Below are 20,529 nucleotides of genomic sequence, written 5' to 3' on the forward strand. Positions count from 1 at the left end.
TCACATGCAAAACCCTCACTGTAAGGTCATCCAACCAGCATTTCTCTGTGTAGAGAGAACCTTCTAGAAGTACAACCATCTCTGCAGCAGTCCACAAATCAATCCTGTTTGATAGAGTGGCCAGACAAAAACCACTCCTCAGTAAAAGACATGTCACAGCCCACCTGAAGGACTCTCAGAGCAGTAGAAACAAAATTCTCTGGTCTGATGAAACAAAGGTTGAACTCTTTGGCCTGACTGCCAAGCGTCATGTCTGGAGGAAACCAGGCACCGCTCACCCCCTGGACAATTCCATCCCTACAGTAAAACATGGTGGTGCCTGCATCATGCTGTGGGAATGTTTTTCAGGGGCAGGAACTGGGAGACTAGTCAGGATCTGGATCTTTCAACAGGACAATGACCCGTAGCACACAGCCAAGATAAAAAAGGAGTTGGCTAAGGGACGACTCTGGGAATGTCCTCCAGAGCCCAGACTAGAACCCGATTGAACATCTCTGGAGAGGTCTGAAAATGGCTGTGCACTGATGCTCCCCATCCAACCTGATGGAGCTTGAGAGGTACTGCAAAGAAGAATGTGAGAAACTGGCCAAAAATAAGTGTGCCAAGCTTGTAGCATCCTACTCAAAAAGGCTGTAACTTGTGCTAAAGGGGGTTCAACAAAGTATTAAGCAACAGCAGTGAATACTTATGTGCATGTGATTTTTATTTATTTTTTGTCCTTTCGGCTTATTCCATGATTTCAGGGTCGCCACAGCGGATCACCATCAGGAAGGTGTATGAGTGTGTGTGTGATCGTGAGTGTGGTGGATGGTAAATAAGAATAGGTAGAAAAGCGTTATATAAGAGCAGACCATTTACCATCATTGTCCTGAGCTTGGACCTTCTGTATTTCAGCGATTTGTCACCTGAACATCAACACTCAGTCCCACGGTATGACAGAGTATCATTCTTAGAAATTCAGTTGCCTGGATTCCCTTTAGGTAAGTTTATTGCTGATACAAATATGGAGTAAGGAAACGCAGTAAGTCAGTGTAATTGTAGCATTCTGAATAAGTTAACAGAATTCTAGGGTATTATTGTTATATGACTGGTGACAAACCCTTAATTTATATTGTTCTCAATATGCCATACAAGTGTTTTTTTCTTTGTCTACATAGCCAAAAGTAAAGACCCAAACCGCTACAAAAAAAGTAGTTCATATTATTTTATATATTTTTTTATTTTAAATTTTTTTGTTATTTCAGGGACTATTGTGAGCTGTGTGTAACGCACAAATTGTTTTGGTACTGTGAGAATTTATATTCACAAATCCTTGTATTTAATTTTTTTCTGATGTATTTACAGTATGTGTGACTGAAAAAAACACACAAAAGTGGCCATGTTTATCTCTATCTTATTGAAGTGTCGTATATCAGTGGAACAGAGGTATGAGTTATAATCCTTAAAGATATATCCAGGCTTTGGATACACAGACAGTACCTCTTGTTGATTGATATTTGTTGTGTATCACTAGAACAATTTTTTCTGGAGACATGATGTATATATCCATAGTTTGCATGAATTATATTCTGATTAGTCTCTGTTTGCAGATAATTTATGTAGGCAGAATGCCAAGGACACTGTCTTATTTCCACTTTGATCGCATGAACATGGCGCAACCAGAGCCTGGAGACCGGAACAGCTTCCTCCACAGATTCACGGAAGGAAAAACTAAGTAACAAAAAATGAAAACTAATAAATACCTGAAGATGTACTTGTAGGGAAGGCAGGGAAAGGGAGAGTAATCCGTGTGCACAAATATTTTTTTTAGGTGTCACTGAGACACACCTACATTATGCAACGTGTAAAATACATAAAGGTTTGACTTTGAACTGCTAATGAGAGTAACAGCATTCGTGAACCACATGCAATGTGCAGGTGAGATATGTATTGAAACTGCGTTATTTAGAATTTTTTTGAGTGATCTGTTGCTGTGTTTTGTTGTTTTTTTTAAATAAATTGTCACTTGCCATTAAAATGTCTGATTGCAGCACTGCTTGTTAATAATATATCCTTATTGTTAATACACTAACATTGAATCCTATGTAACTCAACTAGGGCCACATTTTTTTTGTTACGGTTTCCTGATCAGAAATGTGCTGTGCTTATTGTTTTTTCACTGGGAAGTTTGACCTCAGGCAGATTTACCTGTTGTAGGGGGAGAGTTTTTCTGTGCTCATATAAAATCTCCTTTGAACACATGTACCTACAGTCTGACATGATTATGTGAGAAACAAGAACTGAAGTAAACTGTGACCCACTATGCAACATAACAACAAATCCCAGACTATTGAATTTTAATGAGGAAGCTGGAATAAATTTGAATTTAAAATTGTTTAACAAGGTAATTTTATATTTCTTTTTGAACACCAGATTATATGTATTACCATTTAACTGTGGTATAAAATACCTTTCATGTTCATTGTGTCACAAACAATTCCTATGACTAAAGACTTTTATACATATATTTTTAATTATTTTATGTTGGTCTGGCCCCCAGTCATCAGTGAACACTTCTGTTGAGTAAATGCAACATTTGTGCTCTTCTTGCAGATGGAGTTACCACCACGGCCAACACTCTTTGACTTTCATGGAGTTTCCATGACTAAATACTTCACTGACAACTGGGACGACATACAGAACTTCAAAGCACGACCAGATGACATTGTTATAGCTTCTTATCCTAAAGCAGGTGGGAGTTTGAGTAGAAGAGCTGTGTGTGAGATGCATTTGCTTTTGTCTACACATCTGTTTCCACTGCCATTAACCCAATGAAAACCACATTTCTTGAATTTCCTAGGAAACACATGGGTGTCCTACATCCTGGACCTTCTGTATTTCAGCCACGTGTCACCTGAACGTCAAGACTCAGTCCCACTCTATGAGAGAGTGCCATTCCTGGAGATGCACATGCCTGGATTCCCTTCAGGTCAGTTTATTGATACTTTATTTAATAATAACAGTAATGAAACACAGTAAGTCAGTGTAATTGTGGCAGTCTGGTAACATTATATTTTTTTGCATCAGGAGTGGAAGAGCTGAATAAGTTAATCACAATTCCACGCATTATCAAGTCACACCTGCCAGTTCACTTTATTCCCAAATCCTTCTGGGAACAGAACTCTAAGGTACTATTCTGACTAAATCTTATTTTGGAAATGCTATGACTCCCAATATGCCATTCTGCTTTTAGTGTCAACAAATCCAAAAACAAATTACCCAACCAGCAGGATGTTTAGATCCCTTATACACACACACAACAATCAGGCATAACATTATGATCAACTGTCAAATGTAATGCACAACTCTATCCAGTCTGTTTGTCAGTTTGTGTTTGGAAGTCCCACAGTATGTTAGCTTCGTCATTCTCAATCACTTTTTAGGGCCTCATTTCATTCCACTTAATTAGTGCCTCTTTGCTGTCTGTCAGTCTAGTTAGTTTGCTCAGTTATCCACTCAGGGGGGTCCCATCCATTAGCAGCTGGTTCATTTATTTGTCCTTTACAGAACTGTAGGTGTATGTGGGATTGAAAATAAATTACAGTGGCCATGTTTTCATAATGAAGTAACACAATGTGGTTATCAATGTGTTTTAATAATTGTATAAATCAGTGGTACAGATTTTTTTTTTTGTCATTGTTAGTTTGGTCTTTTGTGTTATTTGTACACACTGATAAAAAATGTAAAGTATCACTAGAAATGTTTTGTCTGGAGACATCCACTATACATCAATGATTTGCATGAATTATATTCTGATTAGTCTCTGTTTGCAGATAATCTATGTAGCCCGGAATGCCAAGGACACTGCGGTGTCTTATTTCCACTTTGATCGCATGAACATGGTGCAACCAGAGCCTGGAGACTGGAACAGCTTCCTCCAAAGATTCATGGAGGGAAAAAGTAAGTAACACAATGAAAACCAATGAATACCGGAAGATGTACTTATTTTACCATGTATTGTGTGTTTTTATAGTGGTTTTTGGTTCCTGGTATGAACATGTGAAAGGCTGGTGGAAGGAAAAAATCAACAACTCTAACATCCTTTTCCTGTTCTATGAGGATCTGATTGAGGTGAGTATTAAAGTCACAGTCTGTGAGATAGGAAACATGAGCTCAGATTTGTTTCCTCTGGTAGGATACAGAAGGAGAAGTCCACCGACTGTGTTCGTTTCTGGGACTATCTGCCGCTGCAGAGCTGGTGAAAAAAGTGACCGAAAAAGTTCATTTTGACAACATGAAGAAGAACAACATGGTTAATGGCTCAGTTGAGGAAGTTTTTGATTTGAATATATCTCATTTCATGCGCAAAGGTGAGTTTATGTGTTGGACGATTGTTACAGAAAGTGGAGAACACAGAAAAGGCTGCTTGTTTAACTGTATTGCTGTTTGTGTTTTTACAGGAAAGGTTGGTGACTGGAAGAATCATTTCACTGTTCAGCAGAATGAACAGTTTGATGAAGACTATGAGAAGAAAATGAAAAACACTGATGTTCGGTTTACCACTGTTCTGTGACTAGACGCACTCATACAAGTCATACATATGACCATAAGTGGATTTAGATTTTTATCACTTTTATTTGAATCCAGACACAAAATGCAACAAGAAATACAAGAATAAAGGTTCAAAGAGCAAATAAACAATTCAAACTAACACTGTCACTGACAGCCTGGAGGGGTCACACTGATTTTATTTTCAATGGCACATACTGCTTTGTAGAGGGATAAGACTACAGGTGCTGGGGGTTTCACCCAGGTCATGAAGTAAAAGAGTTAACAGCAAGTACTGATAAGGTGAAATCCTATAGGTCCACTGGAATGTATACAACAAAAGGCCATTGTACTGTACATACTAATCAAGTCAAGCATCTCACACCACTGGGTAGTCACCCTCAGGAAACAGCAAATCAGGTGAGGAATGGCTTTCATTATGAATAGAGGCATAAATTAAGTTTGTCCAAAGTGTCACTTGATCATCACAAATCCATAATAACATCCCAACAGTTAATCTGTGGGATAGTCTAAGTATTTTTATTAGCAAGTCAATGTCAATGCCTTTTTGTACTGAGACTGGAGCCAACCAATGGGTAACTTTGATGATACCAAACTGGTTCAAGGGAATTAACAGACTTTTATATCAGATCTCTTAATGAATAAAAAAACTAAAGCGGAAACCTGCAAAACTAACATACAGGCCTGAGCACAGCCCAGAAAGTCAATGACATAACCTCTGCAGTCAAGTATTAATTTTCACAGCCCATTGTCACTGTATGTCCTAAAAAGGTCAGTCTGATTTCAAAGTAGCAACTGTCCTTACAGCTCAGACAAAGAAGCATTATCACTTTAGATTGTCTTTCACAACTACAACTATGTTTCAAATACTTCATGAACATAAAAAATAACACTATTTACATTCTTGCTTATACATCGTTAATTTGAAATATAATTTTTGCTTGGGTAGTAAAATACTTCAGTCTAGTGCTCAGGCTTACATTTAGGTGTTCTGTTATTAAGCTAGGTTTAATATAAGAGTTTTGAGGTTCATGCCAAGCCAGACTTGTGCTGCAGCCACACAAAGCTGAGGTGCTTTAGATTATTGATCTGTTTTAGTTCATTAACTGTATCTGACCATGATTATGTCTAATATTAAGTCAGGTTGTGAAAATGTAGTCAAAGGCTTCAACTGTGTATAATTATTGACTTCGAAAGCTTTGTTCTACAGCAAAATGACAAAAAGAAATGCATTAACCTTAAGGTTGAAAGCTTGAGTTTTATTTAAACCATATCAGCAACCAGTAAAAACCTCAGTAACAGTTTCAATGGTAAGCGGGCTTCTGTCACTATGATACTGGTAAGCTGCTATAGAGCGTTAACCCAAATAATGTTTATAGAGCCATCAAAAATAGCACAGAACCAACCAAGGTCAATTATGACACATCTGTACATCACAGAGTAAATTAAAATATGGAAGACAGTAAATAAACACTACAGAAGCAATAAAATGTATGGTTGTTGATATGCAGACATTTCTTCACAAACAATAAAAATAAGTCCTGTAGACAGCCACAGTTGTCTTTCTTCCTTCAAACCTTCAGTTTTAAACGGAGTAGTGCTATACTGTATATCCTCAGACAGAAACCTTGGTCTAAATTTATTTATTAATTATTATCAAAGATTTTAAGACTTGATGAAATGTATGAATTATCCCAGGTTGCTAAAGTCATACCAATGTTATACAGGTGTGTCTGAGAGGGAAAAAAAACAACAACAAAGAGATGTAGAGTATGTGTATGAGAGACAGAGATAGTTATGAGTGTGCTGTGTTGTTTATCGCCTAGTTTTACTCCCAGTGTAAAAAGTGTTGAACCCCTTAATTAGAATAAAGGCAACTAGGTCATATTCTTTAAGTTTATCACCCAGCTCCTCTTTTTTTATTTTCCCTCTTCTAAAATATTACATTTCTAGGCAGGTAAATAATCACATTAGTTAAAATATATGCTGTAGTGGGTCAGGAACAGCATTTGTTAAATGAGTACGGCTGATGAGCTGTCATTGGTCCTCGTGTGCAAGGTTTGGTTCATAGGTCAATAATTTCACTGCTGACACTTGCAGAGTCATCATGTCTGCTGACCTCCAGGTAACTCCGTGACCCCACTGGCCTCCCAGCCCTCCCCCTCCCCCTCTCTGAGTCTGGGGTGATGAAGGGCCGTGTGTCATCCACTCCATCTTCCCCCAGGTGTCCAGTTGATGTTCTGGAGGGACGAAGTGACACGGGGCAGGACACTGATGAGGGGACACTTCCCACCCCATTCCCAGGCCACCTGTGACCCTGATGAGAAGGTGTGGGAGGAGCAGTCACCTGCCTGCTGGGTACACTGCTAAGTACACTTCCACCCAGTGGCATGGAGGACTCTGTCGGGGCATCGCTACTCTCTGAAACAAGTTGCGGATCACTGTTCCTGCGTAGCCAGGGCCCCTGGCTGCCCCCAGAGCCAGGGGAGGTGGATTGTAAGGTTTGGTTCAAAGGGTGAAACAGGCTGCCTCCTCCCAGGAGGTGTTCCCTGTGAAGAGCCTCATCAATGCTACGGGTCAAGTCAATGGGAGAGGGGGGCCGCAGGTCAAACTCATACAGAGACAAGGAATTGTCCCTATCTAGATCCAGACTGCCACTGACCGAGTGCTGCAGAGGCCGACTCAATGCCTGCAGTCTCAGTAGTGAACCTGTGGAGCCATCGGATATGCCGCGTTCTGCAGATTGACCCCTGTGGTTGCGTCCCTTGTTGCTGTCTTTCACACAGTGTGACTGGGCATTGGTTTGCTCGTGGTTCTGGTTTCTGATCAGATTTTTACTGATGTCAGTTCCAAGACGGTCATGGCCAGCTCGATTATTAGCCACCTCTCCTGTTCCCCCTCCTCCTCCCACTCCATTACTGTCAGATTTCCTACAAGGCTTCCCTCTCAGGCTCTGCACAATCTTGGACCAACAGGTATGCGTTTGAGTGGAACCCACAGATTGGCCAGGGGATGGCAGGTCTCCTGCTATTCTACCATCGGAGTCACCCTCATCCCTTCCACGGCAACCTTGAGACCTCCAGATCACCCAGGAACCCAGGAATAGAAGGGAGAACCCCCAGGCCAGCTCCAGAAGCCGAGCCCAGAAGTGAACCAACCACCAGCCCCAGTTGAAGTGGGTCCAGGACCCTAGTAATCCATAGAGCCATAAGGTGGCATGAACATGCAGTCCACAGCACAGTGCCCCTAAAACTGCACAGACTGCCAGCACTCTTCCAAGAATCACACCTACCCTCATGTTCCCTGTCCAAAACTTCCCCCTGGCCTCTTCAGGGCCTGTAGGATGAGAAACTGGAGGGCAGCGCATATGTGGAAAGACATAGCAAATGAAGCCTAAACATAGAAACAGTCCCCAGCACAGGGACAGAACCTGAAGGGTGACGGGTACCAATGGGGACAGGGCTGAGGAAAGAAGATCGGCTGCCAGCAGCAGGGTACACTGCAAGACAGCCAGCACAGCCACCAGAGGAGGACGTTCCATAGCTGAAGGCAGTACACTTACTCCTGAAACTCTTAAAGCCAGCAGAACCAGGGAAGCCTGTGTCCACACTAGCAGGTGGAGAGGTAGGTTATAGAGGGCTGTAACTGCAGGGCGAGGGAGGAATTTCCGGGTGCCATAAGGATCCAGTAGAAAGAGAGCTGCCCTAAGGCCTCCAACTAGAAACAATAGCGCATTGGCAAGGGCAAGAGCCCCATGGTGAGGAAAGTTTGTGCCAGGGGTCAGGGTGAGGCCAAGAGCAGCTCCAGCAAACAGGAGGAGGAAAAGACTTGCTGAGCCGTAGACATGTAGTTCCCAGGCGAAAGCCAGCGTCTGGCTTAGGTCACCCCAGTAGAGAAGAGTGCCATTAGGGGTGGGATTGGCACTGGGAGAGGGGGCTGGATTAAAAGTAGAGTGGGGAGCTTGAGGCGGATGTCCCAGGGGGATAGAACGGTTCCTCTGACCAGTCTGATATGTGGGGCCAAACCTTCGGATAACAGGTACAACATCAGTGGTAACGAAGGAGGAAGTCCCTTGAATAAGAAAAACAAACAATAGTTTTTCAGATTTTTTAAAATAATGTTTTTAAATTTTTAGACTATCACTGAATATAAATGTTTTAAGTGCCATTTACCTGTAACACCACAACTATACCACAACTATACTTTTCTGACCCACTAGAGGGTGTAGTTAACCATAAGTCATGCACCACAGTCACTGTCTCTTCATAGTAACCTGACCGGTTCTGCAAATGCACATTGTCCCAGGTCTATATATAATACACCGATCAGGCATAACATTATGACCACCTGTGCAATTTAATGCCACCTAATTCATTTTAAATAGGGTGGCAGAAACATTAGAATCACCTCTAGTTATAAAGCACTCCAGTATGACTCCACTACCCAATTTGACATCAATACACCTTTGTGACAGTTTTAATCTAAAAACAGAAATTCATGGCAGAGCTGCTGTTTTGAGTTATATTTAATTGCAGGGGTGGTCATAATGTTATGTCTGATCATTGTAAATATGAAGCTGAGGTCTAATAACATAAGCATATTTCTATTTCTTCTTACAGTCTCAATAACATCCATTTTTAAAATTGTATTAAAAGTGTGTTACTGTCCCATAGTATTTACTCATGTAATGCAAATGAAATTACAATAATAGAAAAAAAATCTGAATGATTTGAATACCATGTCCATTCAACCACACTACCTTCATTAATACATCACACATTATGCTGAGTAAAACCTCTCTGGATAACTGAGAAGGAATTGTGTTGCTTAATTGGATTAGATTATGTAATTAACAAGAACATCTACGTTACATAACACAGTGTCACAATGCGTCTATAAAAAAAGGAAATCTCTCCGAAAATTTGCAGTATTATAAAATACATAACTACCTGATGGGACAAGACCGCACTGCAAAGTATGGAGTGTCTTTTTCTCTGACTGTGTGCATTATTTTCTCATGCACACACATACTTTTATTTGTACAAGGTAGTCCACCTTCACTTCCACTTTTACAATACCCTAAAAACACCCAAAAGCCTTATAATTATAGGGCCATTCATCACTTAGGACTATGAACCACTCAACTAAAAAGATAACATTGAAACATAGGTTAATACTACTGCAAGTTAACAATATGACATTATGTGAAAAACTAAATCTCACAATGTATAAGCTCTATTTAACAATGACTCACTTATTAAAAGGTAACTACAAAATAGTAGTTCCCGAGTTATTATTTGTAAGAAATTGTTACACGTATACAAAGACTTAACTTTATGGATACACACATAAAAAACAAAGCCCTCACTTTCAGACACACATAGGCCAGCACTGCATACAAATCACAGACACACTTCTTTATTTATATAAAGGTATGTTTTACTTCCTTCCTTCAAACTTTCTTAACAAGCACAAGATTCCAGACATGCTGATCACATTTCACAGCTGGATTAACTTAAACTTATCCTTACCCTACACACACACGCGGGCACACACACACACATTTACACACAGTTTAATATATATGTATGTTGTAATAAAGTAAAATAAATTAAATCATACAAATATGTTTATGCTCCAAACACAAATGTGGCCTTGCCATGAATGCACGTTGTTAAAACATTCAATGACCTGCTAAGCATCCTACTTGAATACTTGCCTGAATGTTTAAAAGTCATTAAGATGTTGTTCTCATGGTATCTAAGAGACTGGCTCTTGTGCCCCATGCTTTTAATTTTCCATCAACTTTTCTTCAACTCCCCTCCCTTTATCCCTTTCTCTGCGCATCTGGTTTTCATTACCTTCTCCACTGCCTTCATTTCGATGCCCGTACCTTTCTTCTACCACACTTTCACCCACCCTGACTCCTCTCTCATCTGTATTCGAAACAAAGTCATTTTTGGACCCCACCTTACTCTCGTCTATGTCTTTGCCTGAGTGCAATTCTATCCACCCCTATTTCAACCCTCCCTCATACTTTCTTTCCTCGCTCTGTCTACCACACACAACTACCAACACACTTTCCATGGGAAAGTGTCTGTGTTTTCTCCCCTCCTTTGAAGCACTTTCCAGATTGTTCCAGTAAAAAAGTTCCAGCTGCACAAATAATTCCACTTAAAATTATCAGAGGATAAAAAAAATCTAGTGAACTACTGAACACATGATCCTTGTCTCTTACCTGTCCTGGAGGACTGCACAGTTGTGCTAGCAGGATTCTGTCCTACTTGTGCCGTTTTGATGAGTTGATTTGCTGCATTAGAGGAGGTCCTTGCAACTGTCTGTGTGGTAGTAAGCACACTAAGTGCAGATGATGTTGTCGCTTGTTGTATAATGGTTTTTGAAAGTGAATTGCTCTGGCTTCCACCTGGTGCTGACTCCTCTGATGCCTGTGATGGTTCAGTAGAACTAGCGGTTGTAGTTGTAGAATGGGATAATATCACAGCAGAAGAGCCCTGCTTTGTTGTAACTCTCTCAGTAGAAGGAGGGTTCACGGTCAGTTCACCTAAAAATGGTAGGAAAGATGCATTTGCAACATGGTGTAAAGATGTTGACCCTTACTCCCGCAAAGCATTCACTCTGTATTTGATTTCTCACCTGTTAAGACCACAGTCCGAGGTGTTGCCTGTGTGACCACATTGGATAATGTGGCTCTTGTCTCAATCTGAGGTGTTGTAGAGAGTTTACTGGCTGTTGTCAGCACAGTGTGACTCTCTGGTGGCGGAGTCATTACATCCGAAATTTTAGACACTGCAGTATGTGCACGAGGACGATACTGTGCCATTTCATTATTAACTGTTGGTAGGGGAACAGTTGAGTCCTCTTTCACTAGCATAATTGTTGGAGTCCTACCTGATCCTAACCCCTGTGGATCACCATCCTCTGTCTCTTTAACTGAACCTTCCTCTCGGTTTCCCACTATGGCTGATTTATCACCTGCTGGCTGAGTAACAGCAGGGGAGGACAAAGTGGGCAGCAGCAGCATTGAGCCTTTTGTACTAGCACCAATTGCAAAAGCCCTGTTTAATGATAAGCTAGCTGTATCTGTCCTGGGCCTGGATGCAGTTGGTTTAGTTAAAATTGGCCCACTGCTGAGATTCTGTGTCAAGAGAGCAGATATAAACAAAGATGGGGACTGTGCCGTAGGAATGGTCATCCTTTGCCGCTGTTGCACTGCATTCACAGTTGTCAGCCTATCCCGGTTTGTAGGTCTGATTGGCACATCACTACGCCCTCTGGGAGGCAAAGAGGGCCAAAACTGAACAGTGTGTTTGGTTGGTGGAGAAGAGGAATTAACTGGAAGTTCAAGATGAGAGAAGGAGGAGGATGAGCCAATGACAGTCTGGGCATCTGAAGTACGGGGGAACGAGAGAAGGAAGGCCAGGATAAGGGACTTCGAAGCCATGGTCTGCCTCTGATGGTGAGCAGCAACAGATCCCTTTGTCTGTCTCTGTCAGACCATTCTTCCACTGTTCTCTGTAAACAGAGAAAACAGGCACTGTGTAAGTTTCATCCAAAATTGGATGGACTAACATTTTAAGCACTTCTGATATTTAAATATACAGAGGCAGAATTACAATTAAAACATACTTCAGTTGAGTTTCATTTGGAACCAGCTGGTTGTAGAACTGAAATTGTGCAAATGAGCCTCGCTATTGTGATTCAGAAGCCAGGTCAATGAAACTGCGGAGGGGGTTTTTAGCAGCATGACACCATCAGACAAACAGGGTGTGGTAGGTTATGTTTTCAGAATAAATTGAATATAGTATGCTGATACAAAAACACATTGACAAGTTCAGTTTGTAAGTTATATAAGAATTTGCACTTTTAAAATGACCAAGGCAAGTCACAGATGTCTTCATTCAGTGGCAGATGGACACATTAACTTTTTTCCACACAAATGTTCTTTGGATGAATATCAGTTTCTTTCTCTTCCAAAGTCATTAATTCTTTGTTCCAAGCAGCAGGGCTCTACTCCCTTTTCTGTAAGGTCTGTTTGAGTCATGGATGCCAAGAGCAGACAGCTGTAACATGGAGTATGGTTAAGCTCAGAGAGCCCGGTGACACGTAGAAACCCCCAGATCCCTGAGGATTGCACAATCATACGAGTCATCTCACTAAACAGCTGCCAGTTGCATACCCTCAATATGCCCTTATTCTTAAAAATCCTCCTTTTTCCTTTTAGTATCCCAGCCTCTAACTTACATAAACCCTGTTTGTTCATACCAGCATCTACCCATGACTCACACTGGGAGATAACAGAGTCAAGATCATACTGAAACGTCAGCTCAAGCATTGAGAGGGAAAAAACAGAAAATAGAAATCTGTGCCTATAGCAGAATTCATTGTGCTGCCTATGACTCACCAAGAGCCCATTCACAACTGTGTAGTTCTTCACGAAGCACTGCAGCTCTAAATAACGGCTTGCATGTGCATTTCTGCTCATGAACCCATGTAAAGATGTGAGTGAGTAGCCCATATGAAAAAAATTTATTCAGCTATGTGAGTGTGGACAAGAGGTTAGTCACCAAGCAGGAAGTCACAGAGTAGAGAGAAATTTTTAAATAGTATGCAGGAAATAAAATATCTGCTTCCCGTTAAACTTGTCTTGTATTTAGATTTTTTTCCCCCGTTTGCTTTGCTAGTGGTGTTGTTCAAAAACAGCTATACAGAAAATACAGAAAAATTTCTTTGAGTAGACTAATATAAGGGGTAGTATATCTCAATCTCTACCCCATCACAGTAGTGCCGCAGTTTATTTTACTACTCACTACATAGTTCTGCAGCATGTTTCTACAGTAGTTGCAAGTTGAAAAAGAGCACTGAAACAGAGGGGGCAAATGTGGATATAGGAGAGAGACTCATAGAGACAGATGTATTTGTGATAGGAAGAGATGGAAGGGTGGAGAAGGTGAAGTGATGGTAATGAATCTGACAGTGGAGGATACGGCAAAGGGATGGGGAAAAACTGAGGGGATCTAAGACAAAATTAGGCCTGTGAGGGGTAGTGAGGGCAGTAAATTTAGACGATGCGGGGGGGGTTATGAGAAGCAAGTTGACAGCAACTGCAAGAAATTGCGAAGCGGAACATTTGAGAAAAAGAAGATGAGTCATGAGGAAACTATGTTTTAGGATTAACAGGTTTGTTATGGTCCAAGCACAAATATGGAATTCTGTCCAAGAAGGAATAGGGAGACACTGAGCCTGCTTCACCTTTCCTCTGAAGTTAAACTGGCAGGTGAGCAGTCTGTGGTAGAGATAAATAACTTCACTATTGGAAAATTGTTTTTAGTAAACATACCAGTCTTGATCCAAACTAATCCAATGTGGGTCAACCTATGTGTGTGAAGGTAGGAAGAAGAGATTAATTAGAGTCTGAAAAGGCCTTTGGCCAAACAAGCTTTAGAGCAGTCTCGTGCTGAATTTGAAACTGTCACCATTAATCTCATCTCCACACATGGCCTATAAAAACCAACACAGCCACACGTACACCAGAGATTCCACAAAATGTTTTTAGACTAATTAGAGGTTTCCACAGAACCAATATAACAGGAGTAAAGTGAGGCAGGCTGGCAGCTGTTAAGGCAGTCTGCATTTTAGACCTGGAAGAGGCTTAATAGGTTTTATTCTAACCAAACACTGCAATGATGTGATCAGTGTAATCAGCTGGTTTGATGTTTGGCTTGAATAAAAACCTGGATTTTCTTAACCCTCCATGGCACATCCTTCAATGCTGCTTTCAATAACAGTGAGTAAGATCCAGGCGAACACACACAAATAAGACACATTCTTATGTGTCCAGGGGGTGAAGGCAAATGGGTCCTCCATCAGTCAGATTATTTTTATATTGAGCCCCTCTAGGCTGAGGGACACATTACTCTGTATTTGATTTGCACCGGGGTGAACATGTTCTAGAGATGTCGTCACTCTCACTGGCACAATACATTCTTTATCGAGAGCAGAAAATGCCCACGGATAATGTCCAATAGAACAGCAGCAAGCAACTATCTGAAGATTATTATAAACTCCTTGCCCACCATAAAGACGTGCTGGTTATACAATCACATGACTCAGTACAACAGCAGCTTTTACTAATCAGTTAATCGTTGCAGTAGTGATGTCATGTCTACACTAGCGTATAACTATAACCAGCTAATGATCGAACTTACATAAGGAGGCAAGGCAGATGGAGTGGGTTGTGGAGGCAACTTTATGGAGACTCTCTGTCATTCTTGCTAATTTTCTCTCACTACCAGATTCCAGACAGTCTAGCAATGCAAAAGATCCATTCATTTGAGTGCTTATGCCCACAGACAGACAAATGTCTGCTTCTAGAAAGAGGGATTTCTGTCTTTTCAACAAAGACTGGCCAAATGTACTGTAGAGGCGATCTTACTTGTATCCGGTGGTCCAAAAATTACCCACTCCAGAGATCGTTGCATGACGAACACTGAACATTTATTGTATTCCATGTTTCTAACTTAGGAGCAATTCTACAGTACACATTTATAGTAATAGTAATTTCAAAACTACATTCACAAATCAATTCCATCAAACACGTTTCTCAAAGTGGTTCCTAAATCCACAGAACACCTTGTGAAAACACCTTGTGAAAACCTTGTGCCTCCACCGTCACACACTGAACCTTTCACTTTTACCTTGTTGTGGGCCTGTTCCTTTCAAAAACTGAACTAACTGCCTCTCTTGTAACAAATCATTGTTATGATTTTTTTCATTAACAGCTGGGTAAACAAATTAATAGCTAAACTACAAAGGCAAATTATAAGGGCAAAGATCAGAGCATATGATGTCACTAATGACATAATTAATAAGCTTATACATATATTTCTTAATCTAATAAATCTTACAATACACAACATAAACAAAACAGAGTAAACCCTGGTTGGCTCCTACATACCAGGGCCCTAATGGTGCTCTAATATTAGAAACATTCACAAACTAAATATTAGAAACAATTACTAATTTACTAATGCACAAAACAAAATCACAAAAACAAATGCAATAACCTATATGATTCATGACCAATCTTCTACAGTGCTCTTTAGGTTTTTCTATTATGTCCCCAAAGTACTGGTGCAGTGCGACCTGAGATTGTTTGTTTAAAGACTCCACTAGGTCTTTAAACGTAGCCTTATGTTCATTTTTCTCATAAATAGATGCAGCATTAAGCTCTTCCATATATTTCAAATCTGCCATTGCATTTACACAATTGGTCAGAAAAAGAGTGAATGAGTTGACCTCACTATCCGCATCCTTAATTGTTTGCCAACTTAAGGCCGTATCCATGTAGGCTACAGACTTCTTATATTCATTTCCAAAACGCTCCTTTAAAAGTTTCGTGGCCTTTTTATATCCTCGGCTCTGTCCATTTGAAAACAAATTTGCACCTCCTCTCTAGGTTGTTCACTTTTATACTGCTCTAAAAAAATAGAGCTGCTCGCTGTCATCCCCAGTTTTACTCTCCACCCTGTGTTCAAACGCTCTGATGAAGAGTCCTATAGTCCAGAGGATCTCCACTAAAGTTAGGAATTTTTTGAAGAGGTAGAGTAGAAAACCTGTGGTGCTTATCCAGAATTTCTGTAATATCATTCGGACACTGATTACCCATAAACGAGGCATGTTGACCTTTTGAACCTAAAAGCTGGCTGACAGCACTTCCTTGGAAATCACAGTGGCATGTCTCCACCTTTGCACTCCCACTGTATCCAGCACCAAAACACCCCATAACAGGTTCATCTCTTGCTTCCTCACTCTGTTCAGCTGCATTTGCAACAGCAAAAATTGTCATTGCTGATGTTTGAACCACGTGACACCACGAAGCTTTCATGTTTCCTTAAGATCTGAATTTGAGCGTTAGCAGCAGCAAGAGCGGCATTCATTTCCAATTGTTCTTTCTTTGCTCTAATTTTCTCCCTTTCTGCTTTAAGCTTAGCTTCTTTTACCCTAAGCTTAGCTTCTTGTTCCTCGAGAGCGTGTTTTTGCCTTAATGCTTCAGCCTTAGTTAATAAAGTCGCTCTTTCTAGTTCAACCTTAAGGCATACTTTTGAAGCTGAAGATGGTACAGAGCGAACAAAACTTGTTTTGGATTTATTGGATCTCCTTAAGGACACCACAGACACACTGTCTTCAGGAGTTTCATTTTCATTTGCCTTATTAACCTTACAATACACAACATAAACAAAAACAGAGGAAAGCCTGGTTGGCTCATACATGTACTGTTGTAATTGTATGTTGTCATTGAATGGTATTTAGATAGATGGTTTAAGTCAATTATTTTTTCAAATGAAATATAAGTATGGAAAAAAGTACTGTAAACCTGATTTTCAGAAAAGTTGGGACACTATGTGATGAGCATAATAAATTATAGTGCAATCAGTTTCGTGATTGCATATAAATATGTGTGTCTCAGGCACTGTGTCAGTGCATGAGAATTCAAGGGCATGACTCCAATTTATTAATTGTTAAATCAAGTTTCAAGGCAGCTCACTAATCAGCCGAATTTAAGAAAGTCATGACCAACAAGTTGCCCAGCTGAAAAGGAGAGCTTGTTAATGGAAGATGGTGATGACCTTGAATTGGACAGGACAAAATAATAACCAACACCAAACATAGAAAAAGAAATTGACAGTTAGGATCAACTTACAAGGTAGGGCACAGTAACAGTGACCGCACAGATAGACAGACATGGAAAAAATAAATTTGAATAAATTAGCACATTAGCTTTGGACCTTTGCACTGGAATGGTTCCTCTGTCTAACAGAGCAGCTAAGTATTACTTCTCAACCGTCAGCTTTCCATATGTGTGTAACTTGTTTGTACTGAACTCTGGAGGTGCAGAGGCAAAACTTTGAAGCAGTGAACTGTTCGTATGTGGATTTGTATGTATGTGAAATAGAAGGCGAAACAGAGAGACGAGGAAATGGGAGAGCGAGTGTGTGTGGTTATGTTGGTATGCGGGTACTTAAGGAGCCCGCTAGTTTAATCATTAAAAATTCCACACCTTGAAATAACATATGGATTGCAAACAGATTCCTCTGTATCTTCTGGTTTATTTCAATTATCTAACACACTGACATAATTTCATAAACAGGCACATAGCTGTTTAGTTTAAATGAAAACATACCAAGTATATTAAGAGATATGATGACTTCTCTAGGATGTTTTCAAGGGAGGTTTCCCAACTTTTAGAGTCCTGCCTCTGGCTACAGCTGCCCATTTAGCTCTGAATACAATCTAAAGCCTGTCAAAGATGTTTCTCTTATGGCACACTGCTGCCTTGAAGTGTGGGGGTGCGTCAAACTGCAGTAGCACAACCGACCACACACGGTGAGGCCATGCTATGTGGACAGAGGAGCCTCTAGATCCAATTGTGGATGCTTTGGATTCCCAGTTGAAGCAGATGTCCAGCTTAAAAATGCTGAGTCCCACAACATCTTTGACTGATGTTCCTGATTCATGTGAGCCACAGATCAAAGGCTGAAGGTCAGGCTAAAAGGGTGAGCCACTTTTACTGCACTCACTCCACCAAATACACACAGACAGACACAGCCCTCTGCACAATAAAACAGGCTGTAAATGTTGACATTTGATTGTTGACTGTGGAAAGATTTGATAATGAACCTGGAATAAATTAGTACAGAGTTGGTTAGCTGAAGACTTGACACACACATTTGGTGAATTACTAATACTTGAGAGTGCTCAGATGTTCAAATAAGCCCTCACTCACTCCCAGAAACACATCCTGTGACATATTAAGTCTTCTGACTGATTGAAACAGCTTCTAAATCATATCAAGCTATAAAAAAAACATTCAGGGAAATAGACTACAAACATCACAAGTCATACACTGCCTGCTGCGGGGGAGTTAAGCACTGATCCACTTCAACTCAAGGCTCTCACATTGTTACAGCTGCATGCAATAAACCAGGGGCTGTGTTAAGTGCTGTGTTGTATGGCAATCACTGAATTTGCAAACGGACTATACTTGTGCAGGGATGTCCTTGGTGCATATTTACTTAAATAAACTTTGAATTTGATGCACTGCTTGTTCTTCCAAAAAACTTCCAAAGCCATAAAACAGTTTATGAGACAGAGGTTATGTACTCTGTTTACTAGTGTGAGTATTGTTATTTTATTGCTGTATCATGCCAGTTCAAAGTCAACAAAGTATAACTAAATATTAACATCTTCTGTGTATTTACTACGATAAGTCAATGGAAAACCACAAATAAAAAATCAAGCATTGAGCTGATTTAGAAGTGGATGAGGCCTTTCCTCTTATCAGTGGATGAGTATGCGGATTTTCTTTTGAATTCCAGTCGTCATCTAGAGGCACTTGGAGCAGCTCTGGCTCAGGAGCATTACTGGAACGGTGCGTTCAAATTGTGATGAAGAACAGGTGGATCCAGATCATGGGCTGCAGACCTTGTGCCTACATGTTGCAGGCAAACCCCATAAATATAAGCTTACATAAGACTAATTCACAACACGTTGTGCACCTGCAAATACTTGTTTAAACCTTAAAATAAAGTCGTAGACTACTCCATATGCTGAGATTTACATGCAGTCAAGCATTTCTGGGATATAAAGGCATCTTAAATCCATTGAAATTGATCACACCTGATCACTGAAAGAGTAATACGTTAAACCAATTTAAATTTTAAGCTTTTACGAGTTATGAAGACTTTATGGAAAGCAACTTTCTGCCACTGTAAATGAATAAACAGTGGACACGTTGCTTTGAGCTACGTTACACCCTTACATCCACGCTCACTTGTTAAGTAATCTGTAAGTAGCTTAGCAGGTTAGCTTATCGTTAGTAAGGTAACGATCACATACGTTTTCACTTTGCTACTGTAATGAGTGGGGCGGTTCTGTGGTTTAGAAACTCTTTAGTTTGAACAGTGTGAGCGAATTACAGCGAGGATTCGTATTTCGACAGGTCGCCGTTCATCACGACAGACAGTAACGGCGTTACTTCGTACGTTACCATCGTGACAGCAGGAAGACGCCGCGATAGCTTCTCACACTGCGCTATGTGTTGCACTTGTGACGTCCTCCCGGTAACGTCGTGGATCGCACACACAATAAGCAAAGCAATCAACGTTACAGGTAAACAACGTGAAAGAACCTGGTGTATCTGGAATTAACATTGTGGTCCTGTAACGATAGGATGTGCCGTATCACTGCTCAGGTATCGCTGCGCAAAGTATCCCCGCATAGCAGCGACCCAACAACTCTTTATAAGTCCCTCAGTTTCCAGCCACCATACCTGCAGGTCTGTGCAGCCCTCTCCGATGGCGTCCTCTGCGGCAGAATCCGACGATTAGGACATGGCGAGTTAGCCAAAGGAGACGTGTAGTTCGGGTTCACCGCTGTTTAGCCGAAGGATCCAGCTGCTGCCGGGGACGTGAAAGACAAAACGGGTCTCTGTCGACATACAGAGGTGGTTGCGGTCAGCAGCCTTGTGCCGCTGCCACTCTATCCTTGAGCTAGTGAGGAGATGAACGCCCCCTCCAAGCGCTCCATCGCTCCTCACATCGCTCCCTCCCTGTCCCTGTGTATGTGCGTGTGTTAGTGTGTGCGTTTACTCACGAGCGGATAAAAACGATCGCCTACCTACCGACTGGCTCGTCTGTTGCTCAACAGCAGCGGCAGCACTATGAGCGTGCGGTGTGTCAGCTCATCTTTATTCTACAAAGCTGCCTGTTTAGACAGTGCCCAGTGGAAATATGACGACAATGGTATTGACATCATCACACAGCTTGCAGTGAGGTTCTGGGTTTTTTCCCTTCAGACATACAGCTTTAAAAATGCTTTCTACTGAAAGTGGTCATTAAAATATCCCAAGTCTGTTACGTGGATACAGGTGACACCTTACATTTCTGGCAGAGTGGTGCAGCA

At 41.0% G+C, this 20,529-nt stretch overlaps 2 protein-coding genes across 4 annotated transcripts; one reads left to right on the plus strand and one right to left on the minus strand.

Moving 5' to 3' along the window:
* Positions 1-1,780: 1,780 nt before the first annotated feature.
* Positions 1,781-4,629, plus strand: LOC137139610 (cytosolic sulfotransferase 2-like). The gene is made up of 8 exons (XM_067527100.1): positions 1,781-1,917; positions 2,593-2,731; positions 2,840-2,968; positions 3,067-3,167; positions 3,813-3,939; positions 4,013-4,110; positions 4,175-4,349; positions 4,440-4,629. Exons 2-8 carry the CDS (start codon positions 2,593-2,595, stop codon positions 4,550-4,552), a joined length of 882 nt encoding a protein of 293 aa, XP_067383201.1. The 5' UTR covers positions 1,781-1,917; the 3' UTR covers positions 4,553-4,629.
* LOC137139608 (proline-rich transmembrane protein 3) lies at positions 4,595-20,396 on the minus strand. 3 transcript variants are annotated; one of them, XM_067527096.1, is made up of 4 exons: positions 20,249-20,396; positions 11,203-12,081; positions 10,787-11,110; positions 4,595-8,619 (listed from the first exon to the last, which is right to left on the minus strand). In XM_067527096.1, exons 2-4 carry the CDS (start codon positions 12,008-12,010, stop codon positions 6,614-6,616), a joined length of 3,138 nt encoding a protein of 1,045 aa, XP_067383197.1. In that variant the 5' UTR covers positions 12,011-12,081; positions 20,249-20,396; the 3' UTR covers positions 4,595-6,613. The 3 variants fall into 3 exon arrangements, with proteins under 3 accessions (XP_067383197.1, XP_067383196.1, XP_067383195.1); XM_067527095.1 differs by having other exon boundaries at positions 20,245-20,396; XM_067527094.1 differs by lacking the exon at positions 20,249-20,396 and adding an exon at positions 19,898-20,236.
* Between the last annotated feature and the right edge of the window lie 133 nt (positions 20,397-20,529).

This window comes from Channa argus, chromosome 13 (assembly GCF_033026475.1).
Source record: "Channa argus isolate prfri chromosome 13, Channa argus male v1.0, whole genome shotgun sequence".
NCBI lineage: Eukaryota > Metazoa > Chordata > Actinopteri > Anabantiformes > Channidae > Channa > Channa argus.